Source organism: Nesoenas mayeri, assembly GCF_963082525.1.
Source record: "Nesoenas mayeri genome assembly, chromosome: 20".
NCBI classification, from domain to species: Eukaryota; Metazoa; Chordata; class Aves; order Columbiformes; family Columbidae; genus Nesoenas; species Nesoenas mayeri.
In genome coordinates this window covers 7,366,488-7,386,448 of record NC_137569.1, presented here as the reverse complement: position 1 = coordinate 7,386,448, position 19,961 = coordinate 7,366,488, and the positions used below count along the sequence as shown (strand labels likewise).

At 42.1% G+C, this 19,961-nt stretch overlaps 1 protein-coding gene across 2 annotated transcripts in view; it reads left to right on the top strand.

Moving 5' to 3' along the window:
• Window positions 1–7,422: 7,422 nt before the first annotated feature.
• Window positions 7,423–19,961, top strand: part of ANKFY1 (ankyrin repeat and FYVE domain containing 1) — a 28,240-nt gene continuing 15,701 nt past the window's right edge. For both annotated transcript variants that reach the window (XM_080357365.1, XM_080357366.1), the window contains exons 1-8: window positions 7,423–8,053; window positions 9,584–9,702; window positions 12,052–12,187; window positions 13,686–13,809; window positions 15,348–15,497; window positions 16,357–16,522; window positions 18,686–18,890; window positions 19,614–19,682. In XM_080357365.1, coding sequence (XP_080213491.1) covers window positions 7,890–8,053; window positions 9,584–9,702; window positions 12,052–12,187; window positions 13,686–13,809; window positions 15,348–15,497; window positions 16,357–16,522; window positions 18,686–18,890; window positions 19,614–19,682 — 1,133 coding nt within the window. In that variant the 5' untranslated portion in view covers window positions 7,423–7,889. The remainder of the gene's footprint in view (window positions 8,054–9,583; window positions 9,703–12,051; window positions 12,188–13,685; window positions 13,810–15,347; window positions 15,498–16,356; window positions 16,523–18,685; window positions 18,891–19,613; window positions 19,683–19,961) is intronic.

The following is a 19,961-nucleotide window of genomic DNA, read 5'->3' as shown; positions in this document are numbered from 1 at the left end:
TCCAAAATATAATTTTTTCCAATAATAATGTGTCAAACTGGCTGTCTTGAGTATCTAAATAGGAAGAGTAACTGCTGTTGGAGCACAACTGACCTGAACATCTTCAGCAACAAAACATTGGCAAATGTGTTGAATTTTACATACTGTATTTAGTCTTGAAATAATGAAAAAGCAAACAAAGCACACACACAACCCTTTCTTCCTATTGTACTATCTTTACTCCTCCACTGAGCAAATACTAATCTTGGAGTATCTAGTAATAAGAGTTTTCCAAGCCTGTCTGCAATACCTTTCTACCAAAGAAACTTTGTAGAGGAACTTGCAACTACTTGCCTGTTCTCTGTTCTGTCACAGGTTTACCACAGCTTTTAACAGCACAGAGTAACCCACTAGTAAATCAGGAGTTCTAGCATTAACGTGTCATCTTGTAAGAAGCCATCAATAGTAATTTGCTTGCTGTCTGCACTTGGCTTCAGGTTGCTGTGCCACGTGCATATACTGAAGGGGATATATTATATTTCAGGTTTCTTGAGGGGTGGGCTGGGCTGAAGGAGGTGACAGTTACTAGTTACCAGCCCATATGGGACCAAAAAAGCCATTTAGGAAGTATGCGATGACTTGCAAATAAAAGTATTGCTTCTTCTACAGGTGCTTTAGATAAACATAAATGTGTTTAATGTCCATATTTACATATTTAGTAACTAATTATTTTGAGAAACCGTTAGTTACATTTGCTTTTAATTGGATAGCCTGCTCTTGTAGGCAGATGTGTGCTGTTGGTGCCCAGACACAATAGCTCGTTTTTAGTCCCTGCTCAAGTGCTTGTCTGAAGTTGCTTGAGAGGGGGTTTCTTGCCCACCAGCTGGCTCCCCTTTTTCGCTTGTCAAAGAGCTGGGACTGCAGACTGTCGGTGACATGATGCCATTCTTTCCACAAACAAAACATTGTAAACCTAGCAGGGGATTTCTTCCCCTTTTCCACAGTGTTTCTGAAGCGCTGGCAGCAGTTCAAGATGATCGTGTTCTCTGTTTTGTCTTCCAAAGTAACACAGTTCACAACTGACTCATCTGTAAACTTCACAAAACAGTTTGAAGCTTTTTTTTTGTCATTTGTTCCCCAGAAGAGCTGTTTGTTTGTTCATTAAGGGGGGTAAGCCTGGAAACGTTAGTCTTGCATCGGTGCTATGAAAGCACTGTGAATTCCACAGCAGCGTTGTTTCCACTCTTTGTAAATTATTCAAACATAACCTCGCTTCTGTTTGGCTTACCCAGATAGTTTGTGATTCTACATGAATTGGATATTCAAAGGAAGGAGTGTTACTGTACAAGCTGCAGGTACGGCTGATGCCCAGGGACTTAATGAAAGAGGCAGTTCAGGGTCTGGTGCCAAATGTCCAGGTTGTGGAGCACCTCAGGCAGGCATAGAAATGGCCTATTTAATTCCTCTGCCATCACAATTGGCCTTTTGCTTGTTCTTGCCTCACATGTGAAAGGAATCTGGCTGTGTGGGTAACTGATATGACCAGAAATTTCTGCTTAGCCTCAAGGTAGGAACACCATTGAAGAAATGCGGTACGTACAAGTAGTACTAGAGTACCTGGTGAACCACCAAATAAACCAGCATTCTTACCCAGTTTCACTTGTACCAAGATTTCAGATCTAGTTTCTGTATTTTTCAGTGTACTGGATGATTAATTACACTTTTTCTGGTTTTCTGGAGGCTTGAAATTATGGCTTTTTGTGGTGTTATTTCTGCCAACACGTGGTGGCCTGCTTTCCAGATAACACTGCATCACTGGGGGAAAAGCCAAAGAAAAACATGGAATTTTAATGAAGTACTATGGCCATCCTAATTCCTTTTTTACGTTTCTCCACGCTGCCCCATATGCAGAGACCTCTGTAAAAATCAGAAGGGCTGTTAATTCTAAAATTCTTTCCTGCTGTGCTGCCTCGAAAACACTGAAACTAGATGATCAATAAATGGAGAATGTTAATTCTGAAGTGCTTATAAGTGTATTTTGTTATTTTGGTAGGCTGATGGGGGGTGGACTTTTGTGTCTGTACCATCTGGTGCACTGCTACGGTGCAAACAGGGGAACACCACCAGCCTTACAATTCCTGCAAACTCACGAGTGATTTCAACCAAGCCAGAAGGTGCTTGGGATTTCAAGGGATGCTGTAACAAGATGGGTTCTTGCCCAAGAAAATCCTCAGCAAAAGAGATTCCCCAGATTGAAAACAGCAGGAGCTTGACATCTGATCTCTGTTGTTACTCAGAAATCCAACTAAGACTAGATCTGATCAGGCAGGAATAAGTTTCCTTGCAGTTCTCAGGGTGATGAATAGCACCCATAGAGCCGTGGTGTGTCAGCTGTGTAGCAAAGTTGTACACGTTTGTCACTGAGCTGTGAAAGATGAGATAGTGTTTCGTGATGTGCCCAGGAATGAGTCTGGCTCTCCTGGGCTAAGGCCCAGTTCTGCTTTTGCTGGTTTACCCAACAGGTACCGATTAAGATACAAGGCAGAGCAGCTTTTCAAAGTTCACTCAATGGCAAAGTCAGGAGAAAAATACTTATGTACAACAATACTGTGCATAATGTGTTTAAACGTTTGAAATTAGCTCTTTAAAGCTGACAAAAAGCTGTTGGATCAGTGTAGAATATTTTGCTGTTTCTGCTGTATCAAGGCAGGAAAGATCACGAGCCATGAACACAGTGGAGGGTCAGCTATGTCATACACACAGCTTGAGAAAATGATGTTCATGTTACTTGTTCGTTGTTTTACTTGTTTCGACTCTCGGCCACAATCTTCACGCACCAGGCACAGCTCTAGTTGCCAGGACTGTTGCCTCTGAAACAAAGCCCGTAACTGAAATAACGATGATTACAAGGGGCACGGCCCAGCGTTCCCCAGCGCTCCCGCCATTGACCATCACCCCGTTCCGCAGCCCACGCGAGGCTCCAGCGGCAATCTCCCGGGCCACGCGCCTTATACACGTGGGGGACAGACACCCCAGGGCGGCTCCAACCGGCCGCCTCCTGCCCGAACGCCTCAGGGAGGGTCCCGCCGCGTCCCGAGGGGCCGGGGAGCGGGCGGGGCGGGCTGGCTCCCGAGGGCCGTTCCCTCGCTGAGGCGGGAGGGGCCGCCGGTATAAAGCGCTGCGGGGGGAGCCCGGCCCGGGGTTCCCGCCGAGCGCAGGCGGCGGCCGGAGCCGGGGCGGGGGTTACGCTGCTCTCGCGAGAGCGCCGCGTTCGGGCAGTAGCGGGCGGGCGCGGCTCTCGCGAGAGCTGCGGCCCCGGCCCCAACATGGCGGAAGGTAAGGGGGGGAGCCCGGGCGGGGCCGCCGGGAGCACGGGGAGCGCTGGGGCCGGGTTCGCTGCTCTGCTCGCAGGGAGCCGGGGGCACCCCCAGGGTGGGCTCCGCTGGGTGGGAGCGGGCGGCCCTGCCCGCGGCGGGCGGGGCGGGTCGCCCCTCAGGAGAACGTGAAATGGCGAGGGGGGCTCTGCCCTGGCTGGGGCCGCGGGCTGGCACCCCCGGGGGTGGGACGGGCGCCTTTCCCCCTCAGAGGGGGGAGTTTTAGCTCCCGATTGCTGGGGAGCCCGTCGGGACGCCCCCTCCCCTGTCTCGGCGGCGGGGCGGGCGCTGCGGAGCCGCTGCCGGCGGGACGGGGCGGAGGGTTCGCGCTGCAGCCGGCGGGTCCCCTGCTGCCAGGAGCCCTGCTGCCAAACGGCGGCTCTGATGGGCTCTGTAGAACTCCTAGGCTGCTTTTTGTTGTTTATTTTGCTTGGGGGCTATCAGTTGCACCATTGCAAAATCAATTGAACCGAGGTAATGGGATTTGACAAAAAAAAATCGAGTCCTTTACAGCCCCGCTCGTTTCTGCACAACAGAAGCTTCCTCTTTTCTTCCCTGGAGGAAACTGAGTCGGCAAACTGAGCTAAAATGCCCCAAGTTACAAAGGAAATGAAGGCTCCAGCTTCCAATCTTAAAAGTGCAGCATTCAGCGCTTGAAGTGCAACTCTTGGGCAGTGGTAGAATTTTAAAACCACTTGTAGAAGATTAACCAGGATGTAGCAGATGCTGATCTTCTGGCATGCATCAGCTGGGAAGATGCTGCATCAAGCTGGTTTAATAAATCCTTAGATCGGCTCCTAACTTTGCGTGTGCTCAAACACCACAGTTTTGTATTTAGCTGTTTATTAGGGTTGCTTTCAGGCCCTGGTTACATAGTTCTGGTGGGCATTAGATGTCGAAGATCGCTTCAGGTGGTGAAACTTTCCACACTGAGACCCTCAAGGATCTGAGGCTCAAATTCCAAGCCCTGCTCTGCAGAATGAACCTGCAGTTGAAGTGTGTCCTATATCAGACATCTGTACTTTGCAAAGATTCTTTCCTAATTCAAGTAATTCTCTGATCTTGTGGCTCAAGAAAGTACATGACCAATGAGTGATCCTGCATGTCCAGGAGTAATAGCTGGAGTTGTTGCTCTCCCCACTCAATTCCTTATGATATCTAGGTGGAGGTTGTGGCCCTTCAAACAATGTACCTGTCTGCAACAACACTCTTCTAGTTAAGAACTGATGGTGTTGGAGAGTCAGCTGAAAAGTGAAAGCTTCTTAAGAGAGGGAACTTGTCCATCTGGTCATCAGCTCATAAGCTGAGTCCTTTTTCTTATGAAAGTGTTGCTTCTGTGTGCAGAAGTCCTGAATTAGATATATTGCAATTACTAGCTACGAATTGATTGAACAGCTCATAAAGACAAGAGCTTTTGTAATTTCTATAAGAGTTCTGTACTACCAGATACCAGGTTATGTGCAGGCTTGGCTGAAAACTGTTGTGTTAGTGTTTGAGTGAGAGCAGCAGCAAGTGTGCCGTAGTGCTCTGGGGTGGTTGTCATGTTAAAGATCATAAATGTGCAAAAATGATGATGAGCATGAAAGCGGTAACTTGCCCAGCCTTAGGAAGATGGGGTCAGTGTGGGGCAGTGGATGAAGGACTTGTCTGGAAGGAGCTAAGGAAATAATACATTTTTCTGAAATATTTCACTCTGGTCCACTTCACAAGTAGACAAAAGCTTATCCTTATTGCTTCTGTGACTGCTCTTGATGGGTGGGATGGACAGTGGTTCCACCAGACCCTCCCTCCAATGTTTGGTGTGCGCTCTCTGTCACCTCACTGCTTGTTGCCTGCCTACTTACCTCATTGGGCTCTGCTGTCTAGTTGCCGTTCAGTACTTTTATGCATTCTCTTGTAATAAAATGACAGTAGCCTCTTTAAAGCATTTTATATGGAATATAAAGTTCTGTCAGTTCATGAGGTGCTAGTTGGGCTGCCAGAGATCTGTTAACAAACGCTGCTTTTCTCGTCTGGCCATCTGGTCACTCAGTACCTGCCCTAGGAGCTCAGAAAGGAGTCACTTTGTGTAGACCTCTCTGCTGAATCCAGGCATCCTGTTCACTGATGCATGCAAATCCATGTTCAGAATGATAGAATTGTATATTTAAGCAAGAGACTTGGCCTCGCTGGAAGATACCACTGTTTTTTCAGTCTTTTCATGCGTGGATCTTCATTAGATGTGTGAATGAGTGCAATAATTGTACATTATAGGGAGTCTTCAAATGAATGGTCATAGGTAAATACACGTGCTGTCAAAATTGTCAGCTTAGAGATACAATGCTCATTTTGCATGGATTTTTTTTTTTAATTGATAACATCCCCCTACCCTTGTTCAAGTTTGAGGACTGTAAATAGTAGCACCACAGCTCCAGGTTTACATATTTGAACAGAGGTGTTACTTCTGCCTGAGTGGGTTTTGCTTTCAAAGCAACAGCACAATGTGAACTCTTCAAATGAACGGTGTACAGGGAAAACTCGAGGCTGTGCTCCTTTGCAGTCAGTGTTGATTAACTGGGCATTGAGGATTCTTGAGCGTGCAACTGAAATGTGCTGTAAGATCAAATATTGTCCACAAGCATGCGGTAGTAGCTACTACACAACTGGTGTGCCTGTTGTGTAGAATAAGGGAAAGTGTTACTTTACAACTCTTGCAATTCTTACAGTAAGCAAATACTCTTCAGTCTCTCTCACTGGGGTTATGTGAAGCATATGCTGTCAATCTGGAAACAAGATTTCTCAAAGCTTCAGGTCTCTGAGGTACTTTCACTGCCAGGAGTGGTTGTCCTGGATTGCCCTGAAGCAGCAGTAACAAGCTTGATTGTCGGTTATGCATAAAGCTTAAGCTGCTGATGCGGGAAGGTTTAAAGTAGTTCTGCTTTGTGTCCTGTTGACTTCAGAGTAATTTAAAACTATTGAGCTGACTTTGGTAAAATGACAGCATTCGAGGTTTTACCTTTTGGTACTGGTTCTTTCTTCCCACCTTCACACTCATTGCTTGGCTGGAAGACGTAGCGTTTCTTGAAGATGATATATGCTATGAGGTTCAACAGGCAACTTCTTATTTTCAGCATTTGAATTTGTGCAGCACCTAAAAATGTCACTATATGAATGATGGTGGTGTTCATATGCTAATTTTTGGCACGGTTGTCAGTGTCTCTCAGCGGTCACTCTTGGCTCCTGCTTTGTGCCATCCTTGCATCTTCCTTATGAATCAGTGGGGAAGGAGCTATTGCTCAAGATGTCCTTCTAGTTCTGGGAACGCTGAAATGGCATTTGTCTTCAAATAGAATACAGCAGGGTTTCAAACCCTCTTTGAGGGTTGATGTGGTATTGATAGCAAAATTCTGAAATTGCAGTATATTTCAATAGAATAAGGAAACTAACCCGAATGATGATATCTGTAGCCTTTAAAGAACGAAGCTAAACAAACAGCTGTTGAAGGAAGTGCACTGCCAAAGTGGTATTAATTGAAGGGTAAAATAGGCTAAATTACCTTCTGCTTATCCATTACGGTAGTTGTTAAGTTAAAAGGCTTGTGAGGAAGCCCTTGGGCTGCAGCAGTCCATGGAGGAAAGGCTGAAAGACAGTTCTGTCTGCAGCTGAGCTCCAGAAGGATGCTGAGCCCTGGGAACCTGTGCTGGAGCAAGGCCAAGGTCAGCTCTGCTGTTGAACTTTTCTACAGAAGCAAGAAGAAAACACTGGTCAATAGAGTTCAGTTTCTCATTGTTTGTAGTAGTGACTTACATTTAGTAAATATTTGAGAATAAAATCTTGAACAACAAATTCCTGGCTGGTAGGGAGGGATCTTGTAGGAACTTTCCCACTTAAAATAATTGGTTAGCTTCCCGATTTCTCCTCTCATTTTAGGACTGGTTTTGGATATGTACCTTCTTTGGAAAATCAATTTAGGGATGGAGTGGGATGTTAGCTACATGTTGTTTATGCACAATGTTAGCTACATATTGTTTATGCAGCTAAGCCATAAATAAATATTCAGAAACTGGACTGTTTTTAAGCACCTGTACAGATGTTTCTTTCCAGCAGCAAAGTAGAGGTTTTTGTGTACAGGTGGCCTGGGTTGGGTTCAGTGAAGTACCTCAGCACAGCATCTTGTGGAGTGACCACCAAAGTGCAGAGGGATGGAAATAACACTTGGTCAGGGATCTGATTCCCGGGTGCTGTTGCTGTGCTACTCCTGAGTTAAAGTGACTTTGTTTATAAGGGGCTTCTATCACTGTGTTCTGATGAGGTATTTTATGTGTTTATGGCTAGCAATGATATAAAAGGTTTAATAGTGGAAGTGAGATGCTCAAGTAGGGTGGGAGAGACTATTACTGGCGTCTCACATGATAAACTGGATGCGTAACGTGCTTGTAGGATTAAGTTACCCTAACAAAATACAAAAAAAAAAAAAAAAAAGGTATGTGATGTCTGAACCTTGTGATAACACTGTTTGCTTCTGCAGAGGAGGTGGCCAAGCTGGAAAAGCACCTGATGCTTCTCCGCCAGGAGTATGTAAAACTGCAGAAGAAACTCGCTGATACGGAAAGGAGATGCAATCTGCTGGCTGCCCAGGCCAACCAAGACAGTGCCAGTGACACCTTCATCACTCGACTTCTTGCCATTGTAGCTGAACTCTATCAGCAGGAGCAGTACAGGTGAGAAATCCCCCTTTGAAGAAAAGGGCATTACAGGAACCTTTAACTTCATTGACTGCAGTAGATACTAGTCTTAGACAAGAAAAATTATTTCCCTACTACCTGATATGAAGAGGGTCCTCAGCTGTAATTGCAAGTGGAAGAGCATCCTTAAGGTAGCATACTGAATCCAATTCTTGACTCGAGCTCTAAATAGAAATTAATCTCTGAGACTGACATTTAAGACAAATTTAAACAAAACTATCCATTTTCACTGTCAGCAGCAAAGCTCACTTTAAAATTACTTCTGTCCAAACTGATTTCTACTAGTTGATGGATTAATTGCACAATGTATCGCTAACAGCTGGGAAGTGCTCCTTTCTTGAAAGAATGGCTTTGAAGCCAGTTCTGTATTCCTGTTGTGTGTAAAGAGATTAGACTGGCTTGTCTGGTTGTGTGATGTAACAGGTCTTGGATAGTGACATGTGTGACTTAGTAGTATAAATTGTATTGTGTCTTTGAGTCTCAACATGTGGCAATGGTTTATTTTCCATAGGCACATTAAAAATCACCTTCAGTACTATAGGTCCCTTAACTGATTTATTTCTGAGCTTACAGTGACACTGATCAGTTTCTTTGCTGTTAGTGAAAGCAATGCCAATATAGTATAAGAGTTCAGTCATGTAAGGGGAAAGTATGTACTTTTGATTAAAGTTTACTTCCCCTAAAATCTCTCATAAACCTCTCCGAGAAAAAACTGTACACCTGGCAAGAACTTATAGCATGCTGGGGAAATGATTTGTTAGGTGGCAAGTATCAGAATAGCCAGATCACTTCATTTTTGTTCAGCTTTGGAGTTTTAAAGGCATAGAATAGTGGCCTACTCATAAAAGGGGAAAGGAAGCAAATCCTTATGCAAGCTGTGTTAAGTAACATCTCTGTATTTTGTACTATAACCTATAGCATTTCTTTGATTTAGAGAATGGTCTGGAAAATACACCCACACAGAGCATTTACAAACTATTTTAAAATAAGCAAGGCAGGTACTTTCTAACTACAAAGGATAACCTGTTAAAGGGATCAGAATGAAATCCAAGTGTTTTTGACAGCTGGTCTCCTGGGAACTGGGGATTCTTGGAGTCCGCCTTGTGGACTACTGTCAAACATCATTTGTTCTCTTGTTGGTCTTGCCTGAAACCATTGGTGCTTAGTTGAGAGTACGGACACTGCAACATATTTAACCTCAAGATTGTTGCATTTTCCTATATTCTACAATAGTTCCCTTGCAGTTTATTTCAAAATGATTATAAAAAAGGCAAACAAACACTTTAAATATTAATGACTTGCTGCATTTCACCCTAGAAAAGTAAAAATTGTGTCATTTGGCAACATGTTTTACTTAACCAATTAAATATGTTTTGATGTCTCAAACCACTTGAACCTAAATGTGGATACCAGGCCATGGATAGTATGGAGATGCTGAAACTGTATGTATCTAAGCATAGGGGAAGTCTGCATTGTACATGTATGCGTTGTTTTTTCTCATGTCAGTGATCTGAAGATAAAGGTTGGGGACAAGTGCATCAGTGCTCACAAATTCGTCTTGGCGGCGCGCAGTGATACTTGGAGTCTTGCCAACCTTGCGTCAACAGAGGAGCTGGATCTGTCAGGTCAGCCATTGCTTAGTAGTATATGATGTTTCGATTGTCCTCAGGATGACCAATAAAAGGGCCTGTTGGGAAAAGGTTCCTTGTGTGCATTTTAAGATTACTGCTGTCCACAAAAAGTGATGCTTAATCCATGGATTATGGAGCTCTGTCTCCGAAGCATGGTTAGTACGCTTGTGAACTTGGCACTGGTGGTGGTTAAAACAATAACCTACCTTCTTTCTCTTTAATGAACAGGGTTGAGAATGGTGGCCCGTTTGTCTTTTCTAGACGTAATGAAAAATCTATATGGAGGAGCTTGACTTCTTCCTTTCTAAGGACAGGGCTTTTTGAGGTAGTGTGCACAATTACTCTGAGGTGTGTCATGGAAATACCTTGCTGCTTGTTAACATAGTGTGTGGGGGAAATGAATACAAATATACAATGTTACTAAAGTTATTCGCTTTGACACATTGATACCTTTGCAAAATAGGTGAGGAAGAGAGGTTTTCTAAAAGAGTCATCTACAAGACAGTGTTTTGTTCTGCTGTAGCTGTTCCTTGCACGTGCGTACACTGGACAGTATTTCTGCAGGTTGAACCTCTTGACAGGCTTTTATTCTGTACTTAACAATATAGAAGAGTCTTATACAGTTAATTTGTGAGCAATAAAAGCAGGCATGAAGTTAAGCAGGTTTGTTGGCTGGCATGTTGAAAAGTAAGTATTGGCTTTGCTTTCCATGCTTAATCTTATGAATATTAAGTGCAGACAAACTGGAAAGAAGCAAGTCACAGCAAGCTAGTTCTATGAGACAGCATAGGCTTTCTTGTCAAAGGATTTATGGTTCCTTCTGCAACCACAGGAAGACAGATGCCAAGGAGTTTTTAAATTGAGTGCTATGCTAACAGAAGATTATCACCAAAAAGCTCTTAAGTTAATTGTAGTTTTGTTGGAAGTGACAGTCCATAGCATTTCTAGCTCCACATTCAAGCTAGTCTGAGAATCTCAAATGTAACTGCAGGCTTGCATGTTTAACAACGCAAATATTTCCTATTATAGAATGGTGCTTAAAATAAGTGCTACTAAATGATACTTTCCACTGTGTAGAATTGAATTTATTAGAAAATTTTATAAATGGCCCAGGATTAGGTTATGAAATAGTTGTAGCAAGTGACAAGCTGTTCCCTAAAAACTCATGGTTTTCTTAACTTACAAGTTCCTATGAGAACCTCTTCAGATTGACTGAATCCAAACTTTAAAATAGAGGCAGCATTTGAAGTTGAGTGTTTTCAGAGTTCATGTGATCTGCAGAAAAGCAGAAAAAGATGAACACATTGTCTTGTTGGGAGGGAGAAGACAAACTCTGATCAACACCAAGGTACAAGTCAAGTAGGTTTTCTGATTGCTTCGAATTCAGCAAAAGATACCTGGCTTACTAATGCCTCCTGTTTCTTAGGAGGCAGTCTGCACACTGTGCCAAGTACTACTTGGTACTCTGCAAGTAATCTGGGGTAACCCTCCATGTAGAGGGGATGTTTTAGGATGGGTATTTCAGTGTCTTAAACAAGTGTGCTTTTGATTTAAAAAACAAACAAAAGAGCTGGAGGGACTAATGCTGTTTTTCTAAATGAATTTATTGTGATTGGTCTGTTATGCTGTGGAGTAATTATCATCTGCATGCTTGTAAGTAAGATCGTCAGTGTGTTTCTGATGGGGTGACAGGTCCCTGGCGCTTGGGCTTCTGTGTCTCCTCTCCTGTGGTGCAGTTTTCTGTTGTTCTTGCTGTGTAAAAAAACATCAGGCTTGGGATCATGTTGTAAACACCCGAAATCTAACCAGCTGCTTAAACTGCATCTTTTATACCTTTCCTATAAATGGTTTCCAGTAGTTTCAAGTACTTTGTAGTAATTGCCAAGGTGCAAGCACCTTCATTGCAATGCAACACTTCTTAACATATGGCTAGAATATAAAAGAAGGGGGATTCTGAAGTGAAAAGGGGATTTGAGCTTGTCAAATGTAGATGTGGATGTAGCCATATGTGAGGGACCAAAGCCTCCAAAGGGGCACCCCTGGCCCCTAAATCTGCCATATTTGTGTAGCAGGTAGGAGATGTTACAGGGATCCCTGTGTTCTGCATGGTGTTCCAATAGAAGAAAGTTTTCCTGTTTTGGTGCCAGCATTGTTACTGGTTTCAACTTCTGACCAGTTTTGCCTCTGTCTTGACATTTTGGTTGAACTAAAGCAGTGTGGTTTCAGTGGGGCTATCATTTTTTTCATGGTAGCTGTGACTTTAACAGCCAGAGAAATAGCAACTGCTTGAATAGGTGATTGTTCTTGGAGTATTTTATTAATCCCTCTTGCTCCCTGTACCAGATGCTGACCCAGAGGTAACCATGGCAATGCTGCGCTGGATCTACACAGATGAACTTGAGCTGAGAGAGGATGATATCTTCTTGATAGAGCTCATGAAACTGGCTAATAAATTCCAGCTCCAGCTGCTTAGGGAAAGGTGAGTCTTGGTAAATACAGTGAATCTTCCTGAACTTTTCAACCTTGTTTGAATAGAAATAAGATGATAGCTGCTGGCAATTGGATAGCATTTTTTTTAAGTTTGCGGTTTTTGGTAATACAGCATGACATTCAAGTGATCACAGGAAATGCAGCCTTGCACTACAGTTAAACTGTAGCAGTATTTCCATAGCTTTTATGTTTACTTTCCAGTTCTTCTCCTAGTCAAACTAATAACCCTAATTTGGTATTAAGAGGAAGTAGAGATTGGTGTATTAGTAACAAATTCTGAAGAGCTGTAAGGAAGGAATGGTTAGAGAATGCTTGCAAGAGTCACTGGTGAGTAGCTTGCAGTATTAAAATGCCACAGGTGAAAACTCTTTAAGTAGCTGTTGGTGGCAACTTTTTTTCATAAAGAAGATTAATGTAACAGTACAATGCTTTGCCACTTTGAGGAGATTAACACCATTCTAGTTGTGGCTACATTGTTATCTTGAATGTACAGAGTGTTCTAAATAACTACTTGGAGTTAGTGAGGAGCCTGAATGTGCAAATTGAAGGCTTTTTAAGTTTTGTACGACTTCAAAACCTTGAATTTGGTCACAGATAAAGTACCCTCTGATAAAATGATCTTTTTCCCAATGGGTGTCTGGGGCTGCAGCAATACACAGTGCTTTTAATCTACCAGTCAACCATGACTCAACATGAAGCAAACTAAACTGCTGTCAGTTCTTCTGACCAAATAAATTGACATCTGTAAAGCCAGTGCTAAAACTGCCTTCAGGCTTTGTACCAACCAGAACTGTCTTCGCGTTGTCCTACCTAAACACTCCTTAGCTGCTGTTTCTTCATAGTAGTCTGGTGGTGTGTCCTCATACCGTATGCTACTAATAAATATTAGATGTCTTGGTAAGTTTCTGCACCTGGACACAAGTATTTCTATTTTGCTTTTTGGTCTTAATATCTACTTGGAGATCACTGGCATTTTGAGCTATTTGAATTTTTTCCTCAAACTCAAGCTAATAGCTTCACACCTATAAAGATCTGATGGATCTACTGTTAAAGTTCATCGCTTCGCTTTATGAAGCAAATAGCTGTATTTGGCATGGCTATTTCTAGCTTTGGCACAAGAGCTGCTTGTGATCACTGTAGTACTTGTAGAGATAGACATCTTTTCTACTTCAGAACAGTGAATGAGCTGCTGTTTGTTCCCGTGGGAGAACTAGGATATCTGTCCTCACTTGCAGGCTCCTGCAGCATGTGGTTGTTTCATGGGACCGTATCTTGTATTCTGCTTTAATAAGAGTCTGCACGTATGGAAACTGTCTTACAGGGTTTCTCATTAAAGTATGTTTGTGTCTTAGCCTTACAGCAAAGCAAGGCCAAGCCTTTTGCTACTGGCATCTAGGAAAAGGAATATGTAGGACTTTGTTACAACATGGGAGAGTGGTTGAAAGCTGTTTCCTGGTGACTAAATACTGGCTTTTCTATTTTGACAGATGTGAAAAAGGAGTTATGTCACTAGTTAATGTCAGGAACTGCATTCGTTTCTATCAGACTGCTGAGGAGCTGAATGCTAGCACTCTTCTGAATTATTGTGCTGAGATAATTGCTAGTCACTGGGTAAGTACCGTCAGAAGGAAGCAAGAAGAAAAATGTTTGCAGAGAATAGGAACTTAATCAGTAGAATTTGGCTTGACTTGCTGTATAGTCTGACCTCAGGAGTATCTCTTGGTTTGCTGGCATTCAAATGTTCCAGTTGGTGTGGGGTTTACATAGGTTCCTGATGCTGTTGAGTGATTAAGGTGACCTATTATACTGACCCTGTATTATCAAAAAGAGCGATAGTGTTGATAAAAAAGCTGTCATATGTGCCTGCCTTGCCACTGGTGTGAGTGAAGTGGCTTCTGCTGAGGCAGGAGTGACTTTTCCCTTCCCATCCTTCTCAGTTATCTTCAATATGTGCTTTTGACACTGTTACTTGGTATTATCTACAAGAGTAGCTCATGATTATATGTTTGAAACAAAGCCTGTTAAACAACTTTCTCTAAGATATTTTATTGTCTTTAGAGATTGTCTGCTGGGTGTCTTGGTGTGAATATGTCTTGTCTGGGGGAAGTAGCTTATAGCCTGCAGAGCTGTTCTGTTCATTGGTAATACTTCACTATAAAAAGCTTCTTATTTTCCTAAACACGAGCCAAACCAAAGGGACTGTATTCTCACAAGCTAGAGGGTTGTTTATCAAATCTGGACTCTGAACTGTTTATAAGTTCATCCATAGTTGGTCTCTGTCTATACAGGTCACAAATCCCAGGCCTGCTTTTACTTCTAAAAATAATCCAAGGAACCCAGGGAAGAGTTTATCTTCTGTAATGAAGGGAGTGACAACAGTCTCGCAACCAACTTGGAAGTTTCACTTGCTCTGATCTTTTGAGTTTGATTAACTGTGTAATGAGTTAGCCTTTAAAATAGGGCTTGTCAACAGCAGACTAGTGAGTGAGGATTTAGGTTATTCTTAATCTAAAATGCATCATCCAGATGTGGGTATTTCTTTGTTTGGCTAATGCCAAAGCAGAATGGAGTGCTTTGATCTGTGAATGTATAGAAGAAATTTTTGTATCTGGACCTGCAGGTCACTCACTTTAACTTTTACCTGCTTCTGGGTCCTAAATTGGGACACTGTGTTCTACCTGGAAATGAGATTGTTATGGTTTAGTCGAATAAGTACTAACTCAAAAGTAAGGTCTTTATACTTCTAATTTCTGTATTTTTATTCAGTTTCTTGAAGTTCTATGGCATTGTTGGTCTTCAACAGCTGTAGGCCCTTTCGTTAAAAAAACCTAATCTATGATTCCAGATAGAGAATTAGTTTAGAGACTAGATGTTAGTCTAATATCTGGTGGAATGCTGGTTTTCTGTGTCTATAGACAAAAGAGAAGAAAAAATTCACTACCTGGTCTTGAAACTAAAATGTGAGATGTACAACTTCCTGAGTTTCCTTCTAGTCTTACAAGGTTATCTTTGGATTTGTTCCAGTTTGTTCTGATGTTATCAAAATGGAGCTTTGAACTGAACTTGTGAACCTCATAACTGCATTGTGCAATCCCTTTTTTATAAACAAAATAGGGAGTATTGCTTACCTTTTTCTTTCTTGCTTCTAGGATGACTTGCGGAAAGAAGACTTCAGTAGCATGAGTGCTCAGTTGTTGTATAAAATGTTCAAGTCAAAGACAGAATATCCTTTGCATAAAGCTATTAAAGTTGAGAGAGAAGATGTAGTCTTTTTGTATCTTATTGAAATGGATTCGCAGGTACAGTGGGACTAACTTGATTTGTCTTCTAGAATTACGTGTTTCAAATAACTGGTTTTTAACTGCCAGTCTGAACCTTGTTATTGATTTGGGTTTTTTTTTGTCACCAGTTCTTATTTGCATGTTTATCATTACCATAGCTACTTCTGTGTATGTAATGGAGGTCTAGCGATAAAGGCTTCAAAAATTCATAATCCAGAAGTGATTCATAATAATTTGAAAACATCTTGCATGCAACAGATTGTATCTAATAAAATCCAATACCTGATATTGCTATGCACATTTAAAGTTGCATGGTATAATAGTCAACTTTGCTGTTTTGTGACAGTTCATCAAACATCGTGTCTTTGAACAAATGCTTTTCCTCTTCTATTGAATGTTTGAAGTAACGGATATTTGTTCTGTTCAGATAAATACTCTAAACAACTAGCAAATAACTTGCTCCCCAGCAAGGGGGAAGAATTATTCAAGTGTTAGTTACCAAGAATTATTCAGCTATTCCTTTAAGATGCCTCAAATCCTAATGGGAAGCTGAGACTGTAGCAGCACTTAGAACCCTTGGGTGCTATCCTAGTTGGGATCTGAGGCATCTTAAAGGAATAGCTGAATAATTCTTCTTAGTACTACATTGAATATGCCTATATGGGCAGCATCTCTACAGAGTGGACTGGCCTGGCTTCCTGCAGGTTAAACTGCTTGCAAACAGAACTCCTGTTTTCTCATTGAAGATGATTTGCATGTGGTGATGCTCATGTTCTGGTGGTTTTCCTGTGGTTGGAATGGGCTGTTCAAGTATTATATTGGACTGGTGAGTGTATCTCTGTTGGTTGACTGATTTTTTTTTTTTTTTGTGTTGTAGCTTCCTGGGAAGCTCAATGAATTGGATCACAATGGAGATCTTGCTCTGGATCTAGCACTCTCTCAAAGATTGGAGGGTATTGCAACCACACTGGTCAACCACAAGGCTGATGTAGACAGGGCAGACAAAAGAGGCTGGAGTCTGTTACATAAAGCCATCCAAAGAGGTAAGAAAATCAGATATGAAGTCAACTTAACTTGCAGTTGTTCCCACTGTGGAATATATATTCCGAAGTCTATTCCAGTGTCACTTTGTAGTTGTTGCTTCAGTTAGCAAACTGTAGTCAAGGGTGAACTTTGTTCTGTTTCTTTTTTTAAACATAAAACCAAACACACTCTTATTTGGGATCTGAAAGCTAGCCTGCTGGCTGGTGAACTCAGTTTACACTAGATAGCATCCAGAAGCAATCTGCTAGAGTATTATCTGCTAAAGGAAGATGTGGGGAGATACTGACAATATTCTGATTTGACAACACAGTCTTTCTGACAAGTAGTTGAACCAAGCATGACAGCCTAGTGACAAATTAAGATGAAGCTTTTTTCTAGACCTGGGCTGAATGCAGCATATGCTGCTTTGTGGTTACTGTTACCAGCAAGGGTCCTCGCTACTGCACAGCAGTTTTAGGGGAGGAAGAACTGACTGGAAGAAGATGAGGAGCAGGCAGAGATGCTTGTATGCCAGTCTGAATATTTTCAAAGCTCTAGTGAATAGTAGCATCGTTATCAGAGCAGAGTCTGAGTACAATTACATTGTTATCTTGAGCTGTTTGCCACCTTAGAGTGGAAAATGCATCTTATGAGAACTGGAGCACAATGGGACTTGGTTGCTGTGGCCACTGTACTCTGAAGGTTTTGGAGCAGCAGCATCTTGGCCTATGGACAAAGTCTGATAAAAATCTGTAGCGAGTGCCTCGTGCTGCTGGTTGCCTGCAGTGATATCTTTGGCAGCTCTGTCTGCTCCAGAAAGCCAAACACAACAGGAACCCTACCTGTGACTGGACCTCATGGGTATTGTAGTGCTACAAATTAAAAGCATAAGTTTATTTTTAACAGCAAGCTCTTTTGGCCTCTTAAAAGTAGTGTAACTTTTGTGAGCTCAAAATACAGCTCCTGACTTCTGCCTTTAATCTCCTGCATATCTGAACAGGGTAATGCTGGTGTCTGATCCCGTGAATGAAACTTCAGCAGCAGGAGTAGGAGACCTTCTAGGCATAGGTCAGTGTTGTGGTGGCTGCAGCCCTAGAAAGCACTAGAAACACTGCAGCAGGCTGCTCCTCATACTCAATACTAGCATTTGTCCTCTAGTTCTAATGTGCGCTTTCAGTCTAAGCTAGAGCTCTGAGAATGAATGCTTGCTTTTCTGTAACCAAAGCTTCAGTGAATTAATCACTGTTAACAATCACATGTTCTGGAAATGGAGCTAAAGCAAATTGTCTGAACTTGCCACATGATTCTTATTTCTTATGATCACTGGAGAGTGGGGGAATGGCAGATATGGAAATCAGAAAATGGCATTTTTATTTTTTTTTGCTGGCAGAGATAATACAACAATCTGTATTGCTTATCCAGGCAAACAGTTGTCTTTGTTCTCCAGTTGTGCATTCAGGACAAGCAACTTGTGAATATGTCTATTTAAAGTAGCCTTTGGAATAAGGGGAATTAACATTATCCTGAAAGCATTCTCTGCATCTTGGTGTTTCGAGTCCAAGGTTTCATGTACTGAAGTGGCTCTAAGTTCTGAGTCCTGAAAAGCTTGCAAGAGGGAGTTGCTAGTAATGTCATGTGTAGTGGGTGCTAACTGTTGAAGCCCTTAACATATATATGTATAATGGGGCCTATATATATATATAATGGGGCCTAAAGTCTCAAGAGCAAAGGCTGTTATTGCTTGTTTATGTAGCAAGACTGAACAGATGATGACTGACTTCAGGGCAGTCAAAAGTGCATAGCTGGAATAGCACCTCTTGTTCAAAAACTACTTGTGTGTTTAGTTTCACGATTTGTCCAATGGTGCATTAAAGCAGCGATGGATTTATCTTGATACAGGAATTAGCAGACTTAGTGTCATAACAAGTAAACCAGCATGTGAACTTGAGCCACGTGTAACCTCTGGGCAAAACACTTTTTCTGAGGGGTTGTTAGGTAATACTTTAATCCTGACTTTGTAGTGAAGTGCTCTTGAAGTTATCTGCTAAGGCATTCTAAGAGCAAACATTTGTAACTAGAATGGCTTTATGGTATAGAGGGAAATTGTGTATCCATTTTCTGGACTTGTGTAAAATATATAGGGTGCCAGCGTGTCGTAATAACATTATTTTGTTTCACAAAAGGAGATAAATTTGCTGCCAGCTTTCTCATTAAAAATGGTGCCCGTGTGAATGCTGCTACATTGGGAGACCAGGAGACTCCGCTGCACCTTGTGGCATCATACAGCCCCAAGAAGCATTTGCCAGATGTCATGGCAGAGATGGCCCAGATCGCAGAGTCCCTCTTACAGGCAGGAGCCAATCCAAATATGCAAGACAACAAAGGAAGGTAAATACTGAGTGAAGTCTGCTACCGGTTTAGTAGATAACTGCAGTCAGTGATGAGATGCAGCCCACTAAGAACCTGCTCAGACCTGTCAGCACAGGTGATCCTGGAAGCAGGAGAGGTGAATTCATGAATCCAGTTTGAGGCTGAATGCTGCCCTGCCGTGACTAAGCCTAGCTGTACAAAGCTGAGGTGAGTTGGTTGTGTTGGAACACATAGCACACAAATAATTTGTCTTTATTGAATCACTGAACAATACAGCAAGTGAACTAAGATGACAAACAGTGTTCCTGAAAGGTACTTTTCTTTGAAACTGTCAGTGAAACTGAAATTATCTTAAAGAGACAGTATCTGCAGCGTGTTTATCTGAAGTATAGGGCTGTAAATTGCTTTACAGGTTATGCTGGGCTCGCAACCAAGTACATAAAATGATGTAGAAGACTTGGAGTGTATCAGCTACTCAGTTCTGATAGGTCAAGCTATTCTGCTTTTTCCTTGAAGGTTAGCTCTTACATTAGGGCAAAGAATTGCTTAATACTAAACAAACTGGAATCATGTCCACTAAAAGGTAGATTGCTCTTTCTTCCAAGGTGTGCTTGTGCCCTCCTTCTGCAAGCAGAGACAAAAGTTCACCCCATAAATCTGTAGGGGCTTGTTGGTCACCATGGTCTAAATATTAAACATCTCACTTATTACTAATGTAACTGTATCTTGCTCCTGTTGCAGGACCCCTTTACATGTGTCAATTGCGGTCAGGAATGAACCTGTATTCAGTCAGCTTCTCCAGTGCAAACAGTAAGTCTCACTTAAATGTAACATACACTGAGGCTACCTTGTACAGTGAAGGTATGAAAACTGGTTTAATAACTCTCTGTGCCTTTTTGCCTCATTATAAGGCTGGCAGCAGGATTGGAATACAGAAATGTAAAGGCTTTGCATAACTTAAGATGCCAGAACAATGCCAGAAGCCAAGTGATTTTTTTGCCCTACTGTAAAGAGGAAGCAAGCTATTTACATCTCTGTTTTTCAAATAGGGCTAGGTGGAATAATGTAGCAATAACTTCATTTGTAGTT